Source organism: Balaenoptera musculus, chromosome 4 (assembly GCF_009873245.2).
Source record: "Balaenoptera musculus isolate JJ_BM4_2016_0621 chromosome 4, mBalMus1.pri.v3, whole genome shotgun sequence".
In the NCBI taxonomy this organism is placed as follows: domain Eukaryota; kingdom Metazoa; phylum Chordata; class Mammalia; order Artiodactyla; family Balaenopteridae; genus Balaenoptera; species Balaenoptera musculus.
The window spans coordinates 14,958,794-14,979,488 of NC_045788.1; the positions used below are offsets into that span (position 1 = coordinate 14,958,794).

General features: G+C 42.4%; 1 protein-coding gene across 4 annotated transcripts; it reads left to right on the forward strand.

The window, feature by feature from the left end:
* The first annotated feature begins 3,898 nt into the window (after window positions 1-3,898).
* Window positions 3,899-19,959, forward strand: CDV3 (CDV3 homolog). Of its 4 annotated transcripts, none has more exons than XM_036850278.1 (5): window positions 3,899-4,167; window positions 4,896-4,972; window positions 14,837-14,982; window positions 16,263-16,422; window positions 17,610-19,959. In XM_036850278.1, exons 1-5 carry the CDS (start codon window positions 3,928-3,930, stop codon window positions 17,758-17,760), a joined length of 774 nt encoding a protein of 257 aa, XP_036706173.1. In that variant the 5' UTR covers window positions 3,899-3,927; the 3' UTR covers window positions 17,761-19,959. The 4 variants fall into 4 exon arrangements, with proteins under 4 accessions (XP_036706173.1, XP_036706176.1, XP_036706175.1 ...); XM_036850281.1 differs by having other exon boundaries at window positions 17,788-19,959; XM_036850280.1 differs by having other exon boundaries at window positions 18,069-19,959.
* Window positions 19,960-20,695: the final 736 nt, after the last annotated feature.

Below are 20,695 nucleotides of genomic sequence, written 5' to 3' on the forward strand. Positions count from 1 at the left end.
TAAACCTCCACCAAAACAAATGTTATCCTCTGTTCTACCTAGAAAAGGCAAGGTTCCAAGGCTCAACTTTTGCCCTCCAAGGTCCAGGCCCTGGCTAAGGGGAAGGGGTCCCTGCATAGGCCGGTTACCCTGCCCAGGAGCATTTGGCCGGCACCCAGTCTGGGTCCTCCCTCCAATGCCCAGGCCGGGCTGAAGAGGCAGATCTCAGCTGGTGGCTCCCTCAGGGCCAGGTGCCCAGACCCTGCCCAGCCTTCATCACTGAGGGGGCAAGGCACACAGGACCCCACTGGCCCTCAGGCTCCTCAAGCCACCCAAACGGGGGCCAGGTCCTGCAGAAGACAGCCGCCGCCATTAGGTCACGGAAGTGGGGATGAGGGAGAGGTTCTCGGTTGATTCAAGGCCTGGGCCTGGCCAATGGGTGCCTGTGGCGAGGGCTCTGGAGCCCCGCAGGACACAGCCCTGTCCCCGGGCCCCCCAGCTCACCTGCTGGCCACGAGGCCGGAGGGCCTGGAGGGTCCCAGGGAGAAAGCCATGATCCCCTTCTCACCGCACTCTCTGCTGCAAGGACCACTGCAAGGCTGACTGTTGGTGAAGCGGACCTCTAACCCAGGCTCTAAGGGCTGCGCACCCACCCGGCCCCTATTACATTTTCAATGTGCTATAATTGTATGTATACGTGTGTGCTTCTGGCTACCAGTTTACCATACAGTAAGCTCTGTGAGGGAAGCGCCTGTATCTGACTTATATTTAACTCCTAACATCAGGCCTGGCATACAGTAGGTGCTCATTAAATAAATGTTTTACATAAATGAATGAGTTAATGAGTGGATGAACAGTTAAACAACAAATCATGCAAATACCAGGAAAGCATCAAACACCCATATCAAACAAAAGGTCTCTGGGCCTTTAAAGGTCAGAAACCAGGCTGCCTGTAGAAGTCAGCAAAGGTTTCACCAGAGGAAGTGACCTGAAAGTAGCTGCTCCCCAATTGGAAAAGGTCGTCGGTGGAACAGGCCAGGCAGCAGCTCACAGATCTGAGAGAGGAAGCCACAAATGAAAAGTTACTCCCCATTTCCTGGCAAGTCTTTGGCCAGCATGAGCTGCATTCCTTTGAGCTGAGTGTGTGTGGAATTTCCAGCCTAGGTAGCAGAATGGAACTTGGAATGAATAGCTCAGCAAAAAAGAACCCAGGGATAATGGGGCTGGGCCCAGCTGCCCTGTGCCAGCTCTTGAGCTCATGGAATACTGGAGCTCAGTGGGCCTTGTCGAGGGAGATAAATGATGTCCTTTGGATTATACCACTTCAGAGGACCCAGAGAGAAATTTCGACGTTCAGACAGCATTAGGATCCTTAGAAGATGTGCTGAAATACCTGGTAATGTTCCGAGTGCTCACCGCTATTCAACTTTCCATCTACCAAGTAGAAATGAAGGTCTGTTTTGCTTTGAAGATGGGGAAGGTCCAAACATCGAGAGAGCTGGATGATGCTTCACGATGAGGACGGGGTGAAGATGAGGATTCAGGGCTCTGTGTAACCCATCTGGAGGAGGGTAGCAAGGGAGATTTAAGAGGAAAACCTGGTAGGAATATATGCTGTCAGTTTCAGGTCAGGGGATTCAAAGTGGAGGAGACTAGCTTTATGGAGGAGAGTATTAACTACAGATAATGACACAACCACAAAGACCCTGGTCTCTCTACTGGCCTGACCTGAGTTTTTTACATATGATCAAGTTTGGGGAGCATGCCATCAATCACACTGAAAGATGTAGTAGGGAATTTTACTGCATTAACCCTCAACTACTGTACCTTCTCTGCTTTTTCCCATCATTAATTCTTTCAAGACACGGATACATTGATGAGGACCTAAGACAGGGAGGACTGAATTTCAGTTATTCATATCTAGATATTTTCTTCTAGATTATAACAGAGTTGAAGGCAGGAATGACAAATTACTCTGCCTAGAACAAAGCACATTGCCTTAAATATAGCTAAATAGGTCCTTCACAGATGAGGAAAGAAAGAACAAAAGGAAGGAAGGGAAGGAGGAAGGAGGAAAGCAAGGGAGGGAGAGAAAGGAAGAAAAAGAAATTTGATCAGAGATGTTAAGGAAGGTGGGGGAGGGGCAATACTGAACTTGGCCTGCATCACAAGAAGATACCTGGTGTCACAGAAGGAAGTTACCTAGAGACCCATCCCAGGTGGTTGAGGTCAGTTTATGTTTGGGGAATTATACGTAAGCTTGCTGTTGGCCAAGGCCAGGCCCTTGATTTGCTTCTTTGACATATTCTAGACTTAGCTCGTTAATAGTAGTGGAGGTGGAGGAGGCATGGGGGAGACAAACTTTAACGGAAAAACTGTAAAGAAAAAGACAAAGAAGTAGCTCCATTTACTGGCTGTGCTCTATCTACCCCACAAGGCTACTAACATAAGTCTGAGTCATTTCCTCAGTGGTTGTGACAGTTCTCTGTCTTTAGAAGGAGGAAGTGGAAAGTTTAATACCTTACATTAGAGGCCCTTTTTCATATGCAAGGATTCATTTCATTCTCAAGGCCCAGAAGGTACTTAAATGGGACAACCACGTATAGCATGGGCACATTTGGTCCCCATTACTATGGTATGCCATTCCCCTCCTCTTATCAGGGATTGAAAAAAAAGATAGATTACAGTCATCATCTCATCAGGGCAGGGGATACTATTTAAATGTAAAATCATTTATCGCATCCAAGTGTTAAGCTCTGCAACTAAGAGGTACTCTTTCCCCAAGTATCTTGCAAGAGCTAACATCTCCATTTTACAGATCAGGAGCTTGAGGGTCAGATTTATTTAGCTTGACCTTGGTAGATATATCAATATCTAGTAGAGGGTGGAGTATAAATAAAACCAATCTCCTTTTAACTACCTACTGGCTTACTAAGATCTTTTAGTAAATGAGAACTAAACTTCAAGGCCACTGCTCCTCACTTTCATAATAATCATCCCGTACGATGAAAATGAATAGTGGCCAGACCAGAGAGGGTTAAAGTACAGAGGCCAGCAGAGCGGATGGTACCATTTTTTAACACAGCTAGCTTAACACAGGGCCTTTCCGTCTCGCTAAAGTTCAAACGACTACAAGGCCCCAGCTAGCCCAGGACGAGCAGCCACACGTTGATCCTACGCATGCGCCCAGACGGGGCCTACCCGCCCCTTCGACCGGACCTCTTTAGCCAAGTCACCAACCAGCCCTCTAAATGCCCGCCCCCAAGGCTAAACCTTCGACCAATTGGGAGGCAAGAGTCATCATAACGTCACTTATTTAGCATATACCCTCTCCCCGCCCCCAAGCCATGGCCCCGCCCCGTCCGAGACAGCGATTGTCGCCTAAGCGCTTCGTTCTGGCATCTGATTGGCTCCTTTGCCAGCCCCGCCTCCGTCTCCTCCCGCCGCCCTCCCCTCCACGCTCCCACAGTGGCGGGCGGAGCTAAGTACGCAGGCGCGGGTGCTGCCTCTCTCTTCTGGTGGCCCGCCCGCCCTCCTCCCACTCCCTCCCCTCCCCACCCCCCTTCCCCTCCTCTCTGGGCCTGCGTGCGCGCGTCTTCCTCCTTCACGCGCCGCCGCTAGCCTAGCACTCTCACTGGAACCTCTGGCCCGCACGTTCCCTTTGCCCTCCGGCTGCGGAGCGGGCGGGATCCTGCACCGCTGTCGCTGCAGCCCGGGCGGGCGGGGCGGCGGCAGCGGCACGCGAGCCCCGAGAAGGGCCGTACCACCGTTCGCCAGCACGCGGGGGGAGCCGCTCGCCCCGCCGCAAACGCCTCGGCGACCCCGCGGGGCTGAGGCGTCGCCGCGCCCGGGAGCTTGAGCGCCGAGCCGGCCTCGACCCCGAGCTCGGAGCCCCGCGGGCAGCGCCCGCCGCCGGCCCCACCCATCCGGGCCGAGGAGGCCGCGACCATGGCTGAGATGGAGGAGCGGAGCCTGGACAACTTCTTCGCCAAGAGAGACAAGAAGAAGAAGAAGGAGCGGAGCAACCGGGCGGCGAGCGCCGCGGGCTCGGCCGGCGGCGCCGGCGGGAGCAGCGGAGCCGCGGGCGCGGCGGGCGGTGGGGCGGGCGCGGGGACCCGGCCGGGCGACAGCGGGACCGCGGGCGCGGGGGCCACGGGCCCTGGGGCCGCCACCAAGGTTGTGACAAAGGTGAGGGGCCAGGGAGACTGGGAGTTGGGGCCCGGGCCGCGCGCTTGCGCCCATGTGCCCGCCCCCGCCCGCCTGCCTGCTTGCCTGCCCGGGGAAACGGCCGGGAGGGGCGGCCGGGCCCCGGCTGGCGGGCTGATGGGCGCGGAGGCTGCCACGTGACGCGGGCTTCCCACGGCGGGCCGCCTCGCGGTCCCCGCTGGACCCCCCGACACCCCGCTCCCGACCCGCGTCGCTTGGCTCGGGCGAGGACGTAGGCCGCCGGCGGCTCCCTCCCGGGGAATCGGCCCGGGTCGGAAGTGCATCTGTCGAATGACGTCTACTCTGAGTAATTTAGCGTTCTGATTTCAGACCAGTAGTTTGAGCTGAATTTTATAACAATCACATTTGTGGCAGCTCTAACTGCCACGACTTGGTCTCGAAGCCCGTAAAAGAAAAGTCTCATGGCAAGATTGAGCTAGACGTTTAGTTGTGGGCTTACTGTTGATTTCATCTGGCGTTTCCTGGTTGCTTTTAAAGTAACAGGTCTCATGAAGGAACGCGGTGGAAGTAAAGTTTACTCACGTTTGTCCTCCAGTCTAGTTGGCCTTGGGATTGAGCAAGGGCTTTGGCCAGAAAACGAGTCCACACTTTAGGTTCCAGCCGCTTGATCCCTTTTTCATAGTCTGATAGTTGTCTTAGTTGTGTTTTTACAAATAGCTTTAATTGACTAAGTGGTACCTGTTTTACAGGATGAAGATGAGTGGAAAGAATTTGAGCAAAAAGAGGTTGATTACAGCGGCCTAAGAGTTCAAGCAATGCAAATAAGGTATGGTTTGGTTACAGATGTGCTTAGATAACCCAAGGGATAGATACTGTATGTTTGGGCTTTTTTAGCCCCAAAACAGCATCACAGTACTCTTGTGCTTTAGATATGCTTATTAGGACTCTAATGGATTGTGCCTATTCCTCTGATGGCAGCCCTTTTATATGGTGATCAAATTAGCTGCCAGCTCTAAAATCCTGTGAGAGCTTGCCTGCTTCAGATCTTGGTTAGGCCTTTTTGAGACAGCGAAAATGGATTTTGTGGTTTCAGAATTTTTACTTTTAATATCGGTGGGTCGAACTTAGTTTTTCTTTTTGTTTCAAAAAATAACTGGGGTGGTTTTCAGATCCTCTCTGACAGACAAGTTATATATGTATTCGTAATAGAAGCATAGTTAGAGGGAAATAACAGATTTTACAAACAAGTTATGTATGTATTCGTAATTGAAGCATAGTTAGAGGGAAATAACAGATTTTAGGTATTCACACAGTGAAACCAACTTGTGTAATTAGCAATGAGGTCAAGAAACTGAACATTACCGGTAGAGAAGAAAGCCGCCTCGTAGTCACTGTTTTCACCCCTCAAATAACCACTAACCTAACACTAGATTAATTTTCCTAGAAATTTATAGAAATGGAGTCATAGTCTAAGTACATTTTTAAAGTTCAAAAAACAGTAATTTCTGAAAATTGGATTGGTTGGCTTAGAGGATTTGAAATTAACGTATTTTCTGAAGTCCAGTCTATGGTAGTCACATGAACTTTAAATTCATGTAAATAAATGTCATGTTTTTGAGGGTCTCGTGAAGTAGAAAATCCATTGGTTTAGATTAAAAACCCTTTATTCTCAGTTTCAAGAAATGAGTGATCCCTGGGAATTCCCTGGCAGTCCAGTGGTTAGGACTCAGCACTCTCACTACCAGGGGCCTGGGGTCCATCCCTGGTCGGGGAGCTAAAGTCCCGCACGCCACACAGCACAGCCAAAAAAAGAAGTGAACCCGATGCACTGCCTCCCAGTTTGAAGTCTGTGATTTATATATGCCCGTGACTGCCTGGCACAGTGGAGGAAATACTTTTCCTTAACAAAATACTGTCTTTTGACCTCTCTAGATGGTAACATTTATGGTGTTAAATAACTTATTAAAAAACCAGGGCTAACTTTTATGACATTTGTTGAATACTTACCACAACTAGGCATTCATGTCCTAGGTTCTTTCACGTCGCTGTGTGAGCTTAAGCAAAGTGAAACCTGATTGGTAGTGGGAAACTTTTAGGAAATGCAGCTTCCCCACATTTGAAATACCTTCCGTGGTGGTGTGAAGTAGAGGTGATTAGCCTGGAGGTTTATTCCCAGCTGCTTCTTGGCTTCCTTCGTGTGTTAGATGTTTTTTGTTTTTGTTTTTTCTTTTTTCTTTTTTTGACTCTGTTGGGTCTTTGTTGCTGCGCACGGACTTTCTCTAGTTGCGGCGAGCGAGGGCTACTCTTCGTTGTGGTGTGCGGGCTTCTCATTGCTGTGGCTTCTCTTGTTGCGGAGCATGGGCTCTAGGCACACAGGCTCAGTAGTTGTGGCACGCAGGCCCTAGAGCGCGCGGGCTTCAGTAGTTGCGGTGCACGGGCTTGGTTGCTCCGCGGCATGTGGGATCTTCCCGGACCAGGGATCAAACCCGTGTCCCATCCATTGGCAGGCGGATTCTTAACCACTGCACTACCATCTAACATTGGAAGTCCCAATGTTAGATGTTTTTGAAGAGACATAGTTTAGAAAATATCCATTTTCTTTCCCTTGGGGCTTGACTTTTAAAAATGGGGAGGTAGGGATGTGGAGTTATGAACAGCCATTTGTGATTGTGGAACTGCCTGTGTGTTTGGTTCCTGTGTTCTGTTGTAGAATAAGGCTCTTGCTCTGCCTTTCCTGACTGCAGGCCCTAGACTGCATGTTCTCGAAGACTCAAACTTACTGAGCAATAGCAGCGCTTTCTGAGGGAAAGGTTTCAAGTTCATTGAATGCTAGAAGTTCATGAGGATATTTAAACTGCACCTATTTTTGTCATTGAATATATATCCCATATCCATTCAAGGTTATTTTTTCTTCATTTTTGGCTACTCCCGAGGTGGTGAAACATTTCTTAAATCACTTATATCCTTCACCTTTGCCAGGGGCATAAGTAAATCTCAGCTAGTATGAGCATTAAGGTCTGCTTGACCTGACGTAGACCAGGTTTTATACTGCATTTTTCATTATTTAGCATCTAGTCATTGCCCCTAAGTGGCCATCCAGAGATCTTTCTCTTACCTGCTAACATTGAGAAACATACCTTCTTCAGGAAGCTGCTTTTGTGGATTCTCAGTCACTATGGAGTCTGGGGTCTATCTCCGTTGCCTTCATAAATTAACAGAGGGGAATCTAACGGCTTCCAGGAAAGGCTTGAGAGTGAGAAGCCATCAGAGGGTTAATAATAATGACAAAAACTTTCACTTTATACAGCTGACCCTTGAACAACATGGGTTTGAACTGCATGGGTCCACTTATATGCAGATATTTTTCAACAGTAAATGCTGTATTACACGACCTGCGGTTGGTTGAATGTACCGATACGGAGGAACCGCAGATGAGGCATGTTAACACCCCTGTTGTTCAAGGGTCAACCATGTACTGAATATCTTTATAAACTTTGTATTAAATGTTCTTGACATTGAAACTCAGTAGGGGTGGGAGTCTACACATTGGTTCAATAGAATGGGAAGTAGGTTACTCACACAAATAGTATATAGTTGATAATGTGGCAAAAACATGGACTTCAGGGAAAGACAAACCTCGGCTTGCATTTTAGCCCTGCTGCTTATGTGTGACCTTGGGCGAGTTACTTTACTTGTGAATGTTATCTGCAAAATTGAGATGACTACTCAGGATTTTTGTGAAGATTTTGAACAGGATGTTTGTAATATATCCACTTGGTTAATATTAATCAACCTCTCTATTTAGTGGGTAAATTAGAATGTCTTACTCTTGGGTATTTCTCTGCTATTTAACCATGAGGCACCTGCTTTATAATACCAATATTTGAGGAGAAGGGGTAGTGGAGGCACATAATATTATCATAACTGAAGTCCTACTCTGGTGAGTCAGTTCACTATGGACTTAATAGGAGAACATGACATGTTCAGGTTGGCATTAGTATAACCATACAAAGAAAAATCCTTCTCAGAGTTGCTGGAGATCTTGAATGATTGTCTTTTATGACTTGGTCTTACCTTTTGGGCAGAAGCCCTTAGAAGGGGAGAGAAATGAGATCTCTTTCTTCTCTGGAATTGGAGGGGGGTGGTTATGCCTTTAGTTTGTTACCTTTTCTATCCATGAGAGAGACAGCCTTGCTATTTCAATATGAAACAAGGGAAAATGAAACTTTGAAGTTGACTTAAAGATATCTTGAAATTCTCCATCTATAGTCTTAATTTTTTTTCTCCCAACTTTTTGTGTTGAAAAATTACAAGCCTCAGAAAAGTTGCAAGAATAGTAGAATAAGAACCCTTATACTCTTGCCGTAGATCTACAGATCATTTTTGCCACACTTACTTTCTCTTTAGTTAGCTGCATACAGTCTTAAAAGTTCTTGGCACTAGTCCTTGTAGTAAGTTAGCATGCTGGACGTTTGTTGAAGGTGAGTGTGCAATTGAAAGGGGGAAAGTTTTCAGCAGCAGCAAGCATACTGTATTAACGTCCTAGCTCACATTTACCCATTAGCTCAAGATTTAAGTACCAAGGGTATTATGAGGTCATGTGTCAAGTTTTGTGTCTAAGTTAATAAATCTTATTCAAGATCACATCATTGTTTACAGACAAGTTCTGAGAGGGAAGCCATTGAGATGGTGATAAAAGAAGGGGCCTAGCGCTTGAGCTTAGATTATTGGTTGATAGTAGGACCTATAGGCCTTTCCCATCTTTAAAATGGATTTGAGGAAGAAAGATTTCATTTACTACTTATTACTAAATGGTGAGCATTTGTCATGTTTCAATAAAAAATTGAGTCCTTGGAGCCCAGTGGTTTTCTAGGAATCTTAAGAAATCTAGACTTTTAAACCCATTAGGTAGAGCTGGTTAAGTTGTCCTTTGAAGAGAAGAAATTATTACAGCATCCAAGCTGGATTCGTTGTAGCAAATATTTGTGGACTGCTGTGTCCTGGATATTGGGCATCGACTGCTGGGTCTTGGAGTTGTAAAAAAATAACTCATGCTCTACTGAACACTAGTAGATCATTTCAGTGATGTGTAGGAGCCGTGGAGTCCAGGAGAGACACTTAGGTCTACCATGAACGGGTCAAGAAAGAGTCCTTGGATGAAATACAGTGACATTTTAGGCTGCCAGCCATGGCTCATCAGGCCATTTCTATCCCCCCAGTTTACTGTTGTAACAGTGGTTGGATAATAGGGTCAAATCAGTGGAGCTGCCCAGCATTCCGGCAAAAGTGCAGTCAAGTCCGGATTTTGTTTTAGCTGCTTTTGGGGAAGGGGGAGTTAGGATACATAAATTCTCCTGTAATGTCCCTTGAGATAAGGAGGTAAGAATGTTCTGTTCTTTATAAATACACTGCTGTAGAATGTGTGATCCTGATCAATCTTACTAAAAAAAAAGTGAATTTCTCAAATCTCAAAAGAGGGAAAATTTTTGTTTCATATTTTAGAGCTATAAAGAGAGTAAAATGAAGTAATAGGCAACCTGAAAGAATATGGGCTCCAGAGTCCCACTGACTTGGCTCTGCTACCTTGTAGCCCTGGTGAAGGTACTTAAGTATCTGAATATCAGTCTCCTCATATGTACAATGGGTCTTCTCCCTGCCTTAGTGTTATTTTGATTTTTAACTTTGTAAAATGGGTACAACACTGCCTGGCATAGTAGATGCTCAGTAAATATTCCTTTTTGTAGCATTATCATTCCCCCTACCCCAAAATAGTGCCTTACAGACTAATGCATATTTAAGACGGTATACTTTGGATTGTGATAATGAATTTACAGTAGCATTGTAGTTTTTATTTTATTTACTTATTTATTTTTTAAGCATTGTAGTTTTTAAAACATCAAATTTAGCTGATGAGACGTTGTATATTATATTTGGGTCAAACGCCAAATTTTAGCCTAGTTGTCTTCTGTGGAAATAATTCTTTGCAACGTGTTTTTTGTTCTTTGGCGTTTGGAGGTTTGACATTTTCTGGAATATGTAAATGTGAAAGAGTAGTAGGCTATTTAAATTATTTCTATCCTGCCATTGTTACTATAGCACTTTGGCAAGGCTCTTAGCATCTCTGGGCCTTATTTCCTTCTGTTGGATGAAGTGTCTTGACTAGACAATTTCCAATGTTTAGTTTAGCTGATATTTCAGAATCTTATGAAGCAAAATACTAAGTTGTCTTGTGCTTATTATCAATATACAATCCCTCTAATTAAAACATCTCTCTTATTTTCTAGTAGTAGTTTGTAATCTAGAGGTATTTTAGATTTGTGATTTTTTTAAATTCATTTCTTCACTTGTCTCTGAGGGTGAAAAGGTGATGAACACTAGACAGTAAAGGAATCTTTTCTTTGAGACTCTCAGCATTCTATCAGACCAAATTGGAGTTTTTCTTCAAAATTTTTTTTTTTGCAGATTAGGAAAACAATGTTTTTGTTCTTTAGAGCATTTGAAGAGTATAACAGCATAAAGAAATATGCAAGAATTATTCATAATCCCTTCTGCTTAGGGATAATCAGTGTTAAAATTTTTTTGGTTTTCAGTTTATTGCAAGCTGATAATTCTGGAGTTTAAATATTAAAATAATTTAAGGGAAAAGCTATTTTAATTCAGTGCATTGTTGAAATTAACCATTTCTAAATGTAACTGACCAAATGAAAGCTATCACAGTTTGGGGATATAAGAGTGTAAAAGTGCCATGAAGTCACTTAAATCTTTGTGGGGATCTTATCTCCCTGTCTGGCATGGATTGGGTTGCTGCGACATTGCTAACTACAGTCAGTTATAGCTGGGTGAGTAACACCTGTGCTTTTACGCATGGACCAAGCAAATTACATTTTAGTGTAATTACATAGGTGTGGCTTCAGAGGTGGGTAACTTTTTAAAAAAACTTCTTTTGGGACAATTTTGACATTTGGATACCACTGTTAGACTCCTGGATAAATTAGGACTTTCATACTCTTACCTGATCATTCTACTTAAAAGCTTTAGGAAGCAAGGTCATACTGCTTAGTGTCCATTTTAAAAGAACATGTTTTCATGTTGCTTTTTTTTTTTTTAATGAAAACTATGTTTTTTCTTATTATAAAGGTGGTATATGTGGTGCTTATATGAAAACTCAAATATTAAAATGCTGGAGAGGGTGTGGAGAAAAGGGAACCCTCTTGCACTGTTGGTGGGAATGTAAATTGATACAGCCACTATGGAGAACAGTATGGAGGTTCCTTAAAAAACTAAAAATAGAACTACCATACGACCCAGCAATCCCACTACTGGGCATATACCCTGAGAAAACCATAATTCAGAAAGAGTCACGTACCACAATGTTCATTGCAGCTCTATTTACAATAGCCAGGACATGGAAGCAACCTAAGTGTCCATCGACAGATGAATGGATAAAGAAGATGTGGCACATATATACAATGGAATATTACTCAGCCATAAAAAGAAACAAAATTGAGTTAGTTGTAGTGAGGTGGATGGACCTAGAGACTGTCATACAGAGTGAAGTAAGTCAGAAAGAGAAAAACAAATACCGTATGCTAACACATATATATGGAATCTAAAAAAAAAAAAAGATGGTTCTGAAGACCCTAGGGGCAGGACAAGAATAAAGACACAGGCGTAGAGAATGGACTTGAGAACACGGGGAGGGGGAAGGGTAAGCTGGGACGAAGTGAGAGAGTGGCATGGACATATATACACTACCAAATGTAAAATAGATAGCTAGTGGGAAGCAGCCGCATAGCACAGGGAGATCAGCTCGGTGCTTTGTGACCACCTAGAGGGGTGGGATGGGGAGGGTGGGAGGGAGATGCCAAGGGAGGAGATATGGGTATATATGTATATGTATAGTTGATTCACTTTGTTATAAAGCAGAAACTAATACACCATTGTAAAGCAATTATACTCCAATAAAGATGTTAAAAAAATAATAAATAAAAAGCATGTAATACCAAATGTTTACGGCACTTACCATGTGCCAGGCACTGTTCTCAGTGCTTTATGTCTGTTAATCAATCTTCATATTGGGGCTGTTACCCCTTTTTACACGAGGAGACTGAGGCATACAGAAGTTAGATGCCGTACTTAGTCTTCCTGGCTAGTAAATGGCAGAGCCTGGGTGTATTGAACCAGGCAGTTTGGCTTTAAAATCTGCTCATAACTGCTTGCTCCATGAAGAAAATAAAGTCATGCATTCTAGCACCCACTTTTTAACATTTACCCAAGAAATCATTCTAGTTGTCTTTCTACCTATATTAGGTGCAGAGATTTTTAGTATTGATACATTGTTGGTTTATGTGACATGGTTATTACTTCCATGTTAGTGTAGACCTAACATATCATTTTAAATGGCTCCATGGGATTCTTACGTGTTAGCAAAAAAGGAAGACTGAAGGCTGGCTTAGCCATACTCCCCACGCTTTTTTCCTCTCAAACTATAGTCTTAAGTAAAATCGTGCTCTAAATGCAGATTGAAGGTAAGTTTGTTCCCTTGTCCGCCTCTGTTGCCACCCTAGGCCTCTAAATTCTGGAATCATCTCTGGTTGGTGGGCAATATGTGATGGTACTATTATCTGAGTGTCTTTAAAGAAGACCATTAGCTATTCAAGAAATTTGTCATATAGCCAGAACTTACTTTAATAGACATGGAAAGAAAGCACTCTTAGATGTCATTTTGCAGAAACCAGGATATACCCTGATGTTCCCAAGGTCACAGTCAGGGTGGGAGTCATATATACATTGTTATGGCCATTGTCATGGATCAGATATCAAAAGGAGAAAATGTCTGAAAGAGTGGAAGGCCAGGGACAGAGCTTTAGGCAGCAGCATGTAGCTTTTTTTTTTTTTTTCTTTTTGTTGCATTGGGTCTTCACAGCTGTGCACGGGTTTCTCTTTGTTGCGGTGCACAGGCTTCTCATTGCATTGGCTTCTCGTTGAGGAGCATGGGCTCTAGGCACATGGGCTTCAGTAGTTGCAGCATGCAGGCTCAGTAGTTGCAGCATGTGGGCCCTAGAGCATGTGGGCTTCAGTAGTTGAGGCACATGGGCTCAGTAGTTGTAGTGCATGGGCTTCAGTAGTTATGGCACACGGGCTCTAGAGCGCAGGCTCAGTAGTTGTGGCGCACGGGCTTAGTTCCTCTGTGGCATGTGGGATCTTCCTGGACCAGGGATCAAACCCGTGTCCCCTGCATTGGCAGGCGGTTTCTTAACCACTGCTCCACCAGGGAAGTCCCGTAGCATGTTTTTTTAATAGAGGAAAGGACAGTTAGATTGATGACAGACACTGATAAGCTGAAGACCTAGGAAACACCACCACTGTCATGGAAAATAATCCAGGGAGAAGGTTGGTGGTCTGTGCCAGGTGCATCATCTGCAAGGGGAAAGAGTTGCAAAAAGGAAGTTTGATTTGACAGTTATCTTTGTGCTGTCAAGCCAGCGGTATAGAGAGGCAAGATACATGTACTTGATAATTTAGCAAATTCAGGCTTACATAAAACAGTAATAAGTAATCCAGCACAAGGAGAAATAATCAAAGATACCTTGCAGAGATCACAGACTTCTGACTCAAGTCAATTCAAGAGTAAAGAAATAGGGACTCGCCTGGCAGCCCAGTGGTTAAGAATTTGCCTTCCAATGCAGGGGGTGTGGGTTCAATCCCTGGTCGGGGAGCTAAGATGCCACATGCCTTGTGGCCAAAAAACCAAGAAAACATAAAACAGAAGCAATATTGTAACAAATTCAGTAAAGACATTAAAAATGGTCCACATCAAATCTTAAAAAAAACAAATTAAAAATAGGCATTAAATAGAACAGTTAAGTCAGTCTTAGAATGGTATGTCACCACTGAGGATATATTTTATATTTATAATCACTAGTAAGCCAAAGACTGAGTTCTTGTATTCTCTTCTTTAAATGGGTGACACATCTCTGATGGTAGGGATCAGTTCTATATATTTCCTATGTCTAGACAATAGAGACTGACACTAATAAAGTATGAAGCACTGATGTAAATACTGAACGCTAACTTGTTTTCCTCTGTTGGAATGTGAATTAATTTTGAGAGTATTTTTTTACATGTACCTAAAGGATTAGCAAATGAAATTACACAACTTTTAAAACCCATTCATTTGATCACTAAAAATATGCTTACCATAAGTGCCTGTTTGCACACTTTGGTCCTAGAAAAAAATCAAGTAATTGTACTTTTAATCTTTCAAGTTGCCCTTTTCTCTACATTTCAGGTTAGATTGACCTGTCTTCCCTCCCTCAGTAGAGGCTGCTATAAATAATCAACACAGATTGTTAAAAACCTGGCATGTCAGTATGTTAAATATTTCTAGATGTTCTTGAGTGTATGGAGTTTGCAAAAAGTGAAATGGAGACTGTCAGACAGAGAGGTTTTCTGAACCTTTTTCCAGCGATGAATCCTTTTACATGAAGTCCTAATGCATAAAATAGATAAAATCCCATAATTCTTCCTCTTTTTTTTTTTTTTTTTTTAAAACAAGTGAGGCATTTGGGCTTGAAGAGGTGAAGTACCTTCTCGAGAATCACAGATCATTATTGATAGAATTAAGGATCTGGACTGATAGTTTTCCTGGTGTTTCTGTAATTGAATTAACTTGTTTATTTTCCAATAGTGAAAAGGAAGAAGATGAAAATGAAAAAAGAGAAGATCCAGGTGATAACTGGGAAGAAGGCGGAGGAGGTGGTGGTGGTGTAGAAAAATCTTCAGGTCCCTGGAATAAAACAGCTCCGGTACAAGCACCTCCTGCTCCAGTAGTTGGTAATCTTTATATTTCATTTTCATAAAGATGTCCATTTGTGCATAATTTTATATGCAGTCAGCTTTCAACTAAATGCATGCTTGCACTGGGTGAGTAGGGTCTTCTTTCCATTCCTAGGAGAGAGATTTGTGTCTGATCTAAAGACTTTCATATCCTCAATAAAGAAATTTGGAAGTTAAGGCTGTAGGCTGCTTAAATCTTACTGCAGTCCTATAGCTTGCCAGATTTACATGTTTAAGCATTTTTTTTTCAATGTTTGACGGCTGACTAAGGAATATTGGGTACCTGTGTCTTTTTTTTCCCATTCCCCATTTTACTCTGTCTAGAGAATGAATTCTCAGAAGGGTGGATTTTATCACTCCCAAGAGGGTGAAAAGTGCTTCTTGGCTGGGGGGAGAGTGGGAATGGTAAAGAAATCTTAGATCTTACAGTGGTTTGTGGCCCATAAGAGGGCCAGAGTATGTAAAAATATGTACAGTGTATCTGTGGTATTAACATTTTTTGCTTGGGGCGTGGGGGTGGTACTGTTTAGGAGAAAGTTGTCTAAAAAGGCTCTTTTAGGAAGGCAATAATGAAAAACTGTTGAGAAATAATGCTCTAATGTATACCCATTTTATACAGAATAATATAAAGAATAACAAATCACCCCAAATGTTACTGTCCAAAGATCACAGATTACTACCATGTATAGTTCTTGCATGTTTCTTTCTAGCTGTATTACACTTGAGCTGATAAATGATGTAGAGATGTTCATTTGAAAGGAAGCTTTTGATAACTAGAAAACGTGTAAAACACTGAATTCATGTTTAGGATGGGGGGGGCGAATGGTATGTAAGAAAAGCTGGAAGGCTGTGTCCCCAAAATCTTGGTCATGGTACAAGACTTTGGACTGCTTAATTTTTTCTCCTGTTTTACTAGAAAATAAAAAATTCATTGATGATGTAAAAGTGGTCATACTTTGAAAGGTAGTCCCTGATGAGGCCTGCCTCCCAGGACCAGCAGATTCCTTTCCCACTTCCAATAAGTTGACTTAATAGAACTCATTTACATAGATAATTAAAATTGTACATGGAAGAGAAATTGGAAGACTACTTTTACCCTAGAAAAATAGGCCTTTGCTTTTGGACATTTCCTCAGATTGCTTTCCTTCTGTTGTTCAGAGACCCTTAATGTAAGTATTGGTTTTTTCCATAACTGTTAAAATGATCAGGAATTCAGGAGTAGCTTATTAAAATGCCAAGCACTTGAATAGTTTCTCTAAACTGTTTTGAAATGTTAGTTACAGAAACCCCAGAACCGACAATGACTAGTGGCGTGTATAGGCCTCCTGGGGCCAGGTTGACCACAACAAGGAAAGCCCCCCAAGGACCACCAGAAATCTACAGTGATACACAGTTCCCATCCCTGCAGTCCACTGCCAAGCATGTAGAAAGCCGGAAGTAAGTATTCTCAATATTGTGTTTTGGAGCCCTATCTTTTGGCCAGGGAGTCGGGTATTTGGGATTTGAAAACCCACCTGGGTGTTGCAGTAAAGCCCAAGCTGCAGCTGAGAGGCAACTGAGAATTAAGGTGGGACTTATATGCCCAGGACTGGGGGGAGAAGGGGGGAAGGACCCTGGTTGGGGTTGGGGGGGAAGAGCACAAAAGACAAACTTCGTCTGCAAGTTTCCCTTATCCCTGGTTTATGTCATTCTGTAGCCATGACAAGTCTCATCTAGTGAGAATTCTTAATAAATATTAAGTACATTGTTGCTGCTTCTATGTTCCTTGTAATATAGAAACTAGAAAAGTCAGCAATATTTCATTATATTCCCAGTTAATGTGAGTAGGTGAAAGATGTTGGCATTTATAAATCTAATATTAAAAATAATCTTATTTCAGCAGGTACTTAAAATGAATGCTACCTGGAGTTAAATGACCACATATGGCACATCCACATCTTATTTAGGGACATGAATTTCTTACAAAGTAAATAAAATGGGAAGAAATGTAAATGACATCAGATGGAAATTTTTCGGGGTGGCTTTTAAATTAAATCCCAGCGTTTTTGCCTCTTTGAGAGCACAGCTGGCTTGAATTTAAACCTCCACTTGACTTGTTCCTCTGCTCTGTCCTCCACAAGAGGCAGTGATTCACCACACTCATCTTTATCTGACCCACTCCCATAAAGTAGATGTTTGGAGACTTCTTTGAATAATGAGTAGAACTTTACTTGAATGAGGAAATTGTTGTCCTTACTTTATGCATAAAGAAAGAGATGTGTATTGTCTATTATTTGCTAAGAGTAACAGTGAGTCTTAGAAGGAATCACCATGTCATTAGACAGCTTTTTAACTTTCCAGTTGTCTTGAAGTTGGTCCCAAAATAGGTTTTCAGTTAATAGTATTCAGTAGATTTGCTACCACAGAAAATAGGACCCTAGAGCTTCAGTACAGTATTCTATATTTTCTGTTCAATTGAAGCCTTAAAAATGGTTTTGGTAAGGACTTATATACCAGTTTCCCCCTCCTGTCCCTTCCTCAAGATTTTTCCAAGGGGTGGCTTTTTTTTTAAATTCAAGAAAGGATATTTTCAAAACAACCTAGTGAAGAAGAAATATTTACTGATTACATTTCTTTTCCCTTAGGGATAAAGAAATGGAGAAGAGCTTTGAAGTAGTAAGACACAAAACTAGAGGTAGGGATGAGGGTTCAAAAAACCAGGCCCTTAAACTTCAGCTAGACAACCAGTACGCTGTGCTTGAGAATCAGAAAAGCAGCCACACACAGTACAATTAAGGAGTGGTGTTTGCTAACCCTTCTAAGGTAACTAGACCACAGCTAACCACCACGGACAGCCATCATCATCTGATCTCTGCTGGATCTACAACTGATGCAGACCACTCGGTGTACGGGACCGGCCCTATCGCACTATGGAAGTTTAAAGTATCACAACTGCTCTTTATGTGTATTGGATTTAGGGGGATTTTCATTGTTATATAAATGGGTGAACTAGATTCAGCAGTGTTCTTTCAGAGTTACTCTGCAAATACAAAAAAAATCAAAAACTGCAGCCAGTGGTCATTTCAAAATCTTTTTATGTTCAGATACTGAGCCTTCGTAAGGGTTGACTACCTCAGATTTGCTGCACTCATTGTGGACTTCATGTGGATCACAACTTCTGGATAAGAAGGTTACAGCTTTTAAGTGTCGATGTGAAACTTGAAACCAGCTCTACTGGATTCCTATCAGAAATTCTGCAGAAAGTCAGCCATCTGGGTTCTGATCTGCTGTAAAAGATGAAGATTTAAGTGACCTTAATTAACCTGTCCTGTGCCCCATTCATAAGGAACACTCTGTAGTGGGTATTAGACTTCCCGGAACATGCCGCTCTCAAAAGAACTGATGTATTCAGATAATCTGTGTAGGGCTGTGATTTATAATTTAAACTTTGAGTTGTATTCTGAGGTAACCACAAATTAAATTCAACCAAACTCGGGTCACCAAGTGGGAAAAGGGGTGGGGGGGGAATAATCTTATTTTTTTAGTAATTTTTTATTTGGGTAGTGCTTTTTCTGTGTTCCATATTAAGGCTTTTTTTTTTCTTTCTTATTTTTCTTTCTTTTTTTTGCTTTGACTTGGAATAGTTCTTTGACAGAGCATATTGCTTGGCTAAGTAACCTGAAATATGCATTGGAATTGTGAAACGTCTCGTGAATTTGCCAATCCCTAGAGCAGAACCAGATGGCCTTTGATGTAAAGGGCAGTAGATGCAGGGGGCTCTACTTCAGGTGCTGCTAAAGCTTCCTCTAATCAGGTCTAAGTTGTATAGTAAACTGGTGGAAAGAGTATATTTTCTGCTCAGGCCAAGGGAGTCACAGATGTGTCCTTATAAATTCAAAGCAGTGAGAGCAGAACCTCAACCTAAAACCCACTGAAGTTTCATGGATCTTGCATGATCTCTGACAAGAATTCCAGATGCACTTGTGCCCAAACGTTTAAGGTATTAGACGCAGTGATTGTCCCAGCCTAGCTCTGTTATCAACCTCCTGGTGTGTCTTTTTACGTTGTTCATTTGGAGAGTCAGGGGCGAAAGACAGGTGATGTAGCACTTCTGTTTTTAATGATTACAGCTTAAACTATCCAGTAATTTTTAGTCCTGGAAAAGGACATCAGGACGCTACCCAGGATTACTGAGAAGTCTTTCCATCTAATGAGATAGTCTGGTAATTTCCTAGTTTTGTATCTTTGGTTCAATAGAAATATTTCAAAGTGGCTTGTGACCACTTGATGCAGAGTCTGGGTTTCTCTATAATAAAATCCCTTTGCCAAATGTAGGAGTTGCAGACTTGCTACTGGCAAGAGTGAAGCAAATGGGTGAGTAAAACTCCTGATGTGGGAGCATTTTCCTCTAGGAGTTCAGTCTTGATAAGTGTCAGTGCAGGAATCGCACTCCTAGGAGTGTTACAGAGTCATCTGCTGTCAGATGCAAACCATATCTGGGCAATAATGTTGGCATTATTTGAAGTGGCAGGCAGGATGCCTACGTTCTGGTGTACTTGGGTGAGTAGCTGAGCCAGCCAAGGAGAGGTTGGATGAGTGAGAAAGGATTCTTGGTTAATCTGAAGACTTCATTTGAGAACCAAAAATCTTTTAACAAGTAACCTCTTGGACCTTGAGCCACATATTTCCCCTAAAAAGTATGCATTTTTTTCCAGCAAAACTTTGTTGGGGGTTATGTTATTGAGGAATGAGATGAATATGTGGAAATGTTACTTAATGGCATAGAAATCTGAAGACCTGCAGGAGATTTAAAAATTCCAACCCTTGTTATAACTTTTTAAAAGATTGTGAAATTATCAAAATGCACATGAATCAAGTTTTAATATGCTGTATGATGGGTGGATGAGGCTGTCCATTGTACCATTTCTTTCTTTGAATTCTCAGGCATGGTTTGGCAGTGCAAAAACTCTGTAACATTAACAAATTCAATAAAAAGTAAATATGTAGATTTTGGAGTCTGGTGGTTTTTACTCTTAACTGGTAACTGATACTTTATCTTTGAAAATGGAGAATTGATGACATTCCTCCTTTGCTCTAGGAGGCTGATAATGTCATCTCAAGTGACCTTTCCATTTGAGAAGTGTTCGTAGAGTACTCTTAATGTTAAAACTAGACCTGGAATGAAATTGGCTGTGAACTTGTGATGAATATTCTTTTCCAGAGATAAACATTGAAATGTACTCTTGTCTTCATTGCTATATTAAATTGTGTTATCTTAGACCATGGTAGGGAAATCTACAGTCTCTACTATGTAAAGATTTCAGGGCTTGTCCTCTGAGAAGCTTACAAATTTCTCGAATGAGAGCCATTTTAAGTTTCAGGATTTAGTCTGGATTATAGTCCCTAAATTTCTAAACTAGAGGAAGTATATTTTCAGTCATTTTTGGTTGGAGTGTAAATTTTTTTGAAATACCAAAAATCAAATACAAGTTTTTTTAACTGAACTGTTCATTTTAGAATGTAAGTATATGTATTTTTTTCATACCTACAACTCATTTATTTTGTAACTGGAAGTGTATACCTGTTAATGTTCCTCATCTATTTCACCCATCCCCACACACACCCCTCCCCTCTGGCATGTGTTGTACTCAGTATCTATGACTGTTTCTGTTACGTTTGTTCTTGTTTTATAAATTCCACATATAAGTGAAATCGCTATTTGTCTGAACTA

Coding starts and splice junctions, on each gene's coding strand:
- CDV3 (XM_036850278.1), top strand. CDS start 3,928: ATGGCTGAGATGGAGGAGCGGAGCCTGGACAACTTCTTCGCCAAGAGA. Junction 4,973..14,836: donor GTTCAAGCAATGCAAATAAG/GTATGGTTTGGT, acceptor ATTTTCCAATAG/TGAAAAGGAAGAAGATGAAA. Junction 16,423..17,609: donor AAGCATGTAGAAAGCCGGAA/GTAAGTATTCTC, acceptor CTTTTCCCTTAG/GGATAAAGAAATGGAGAAGA.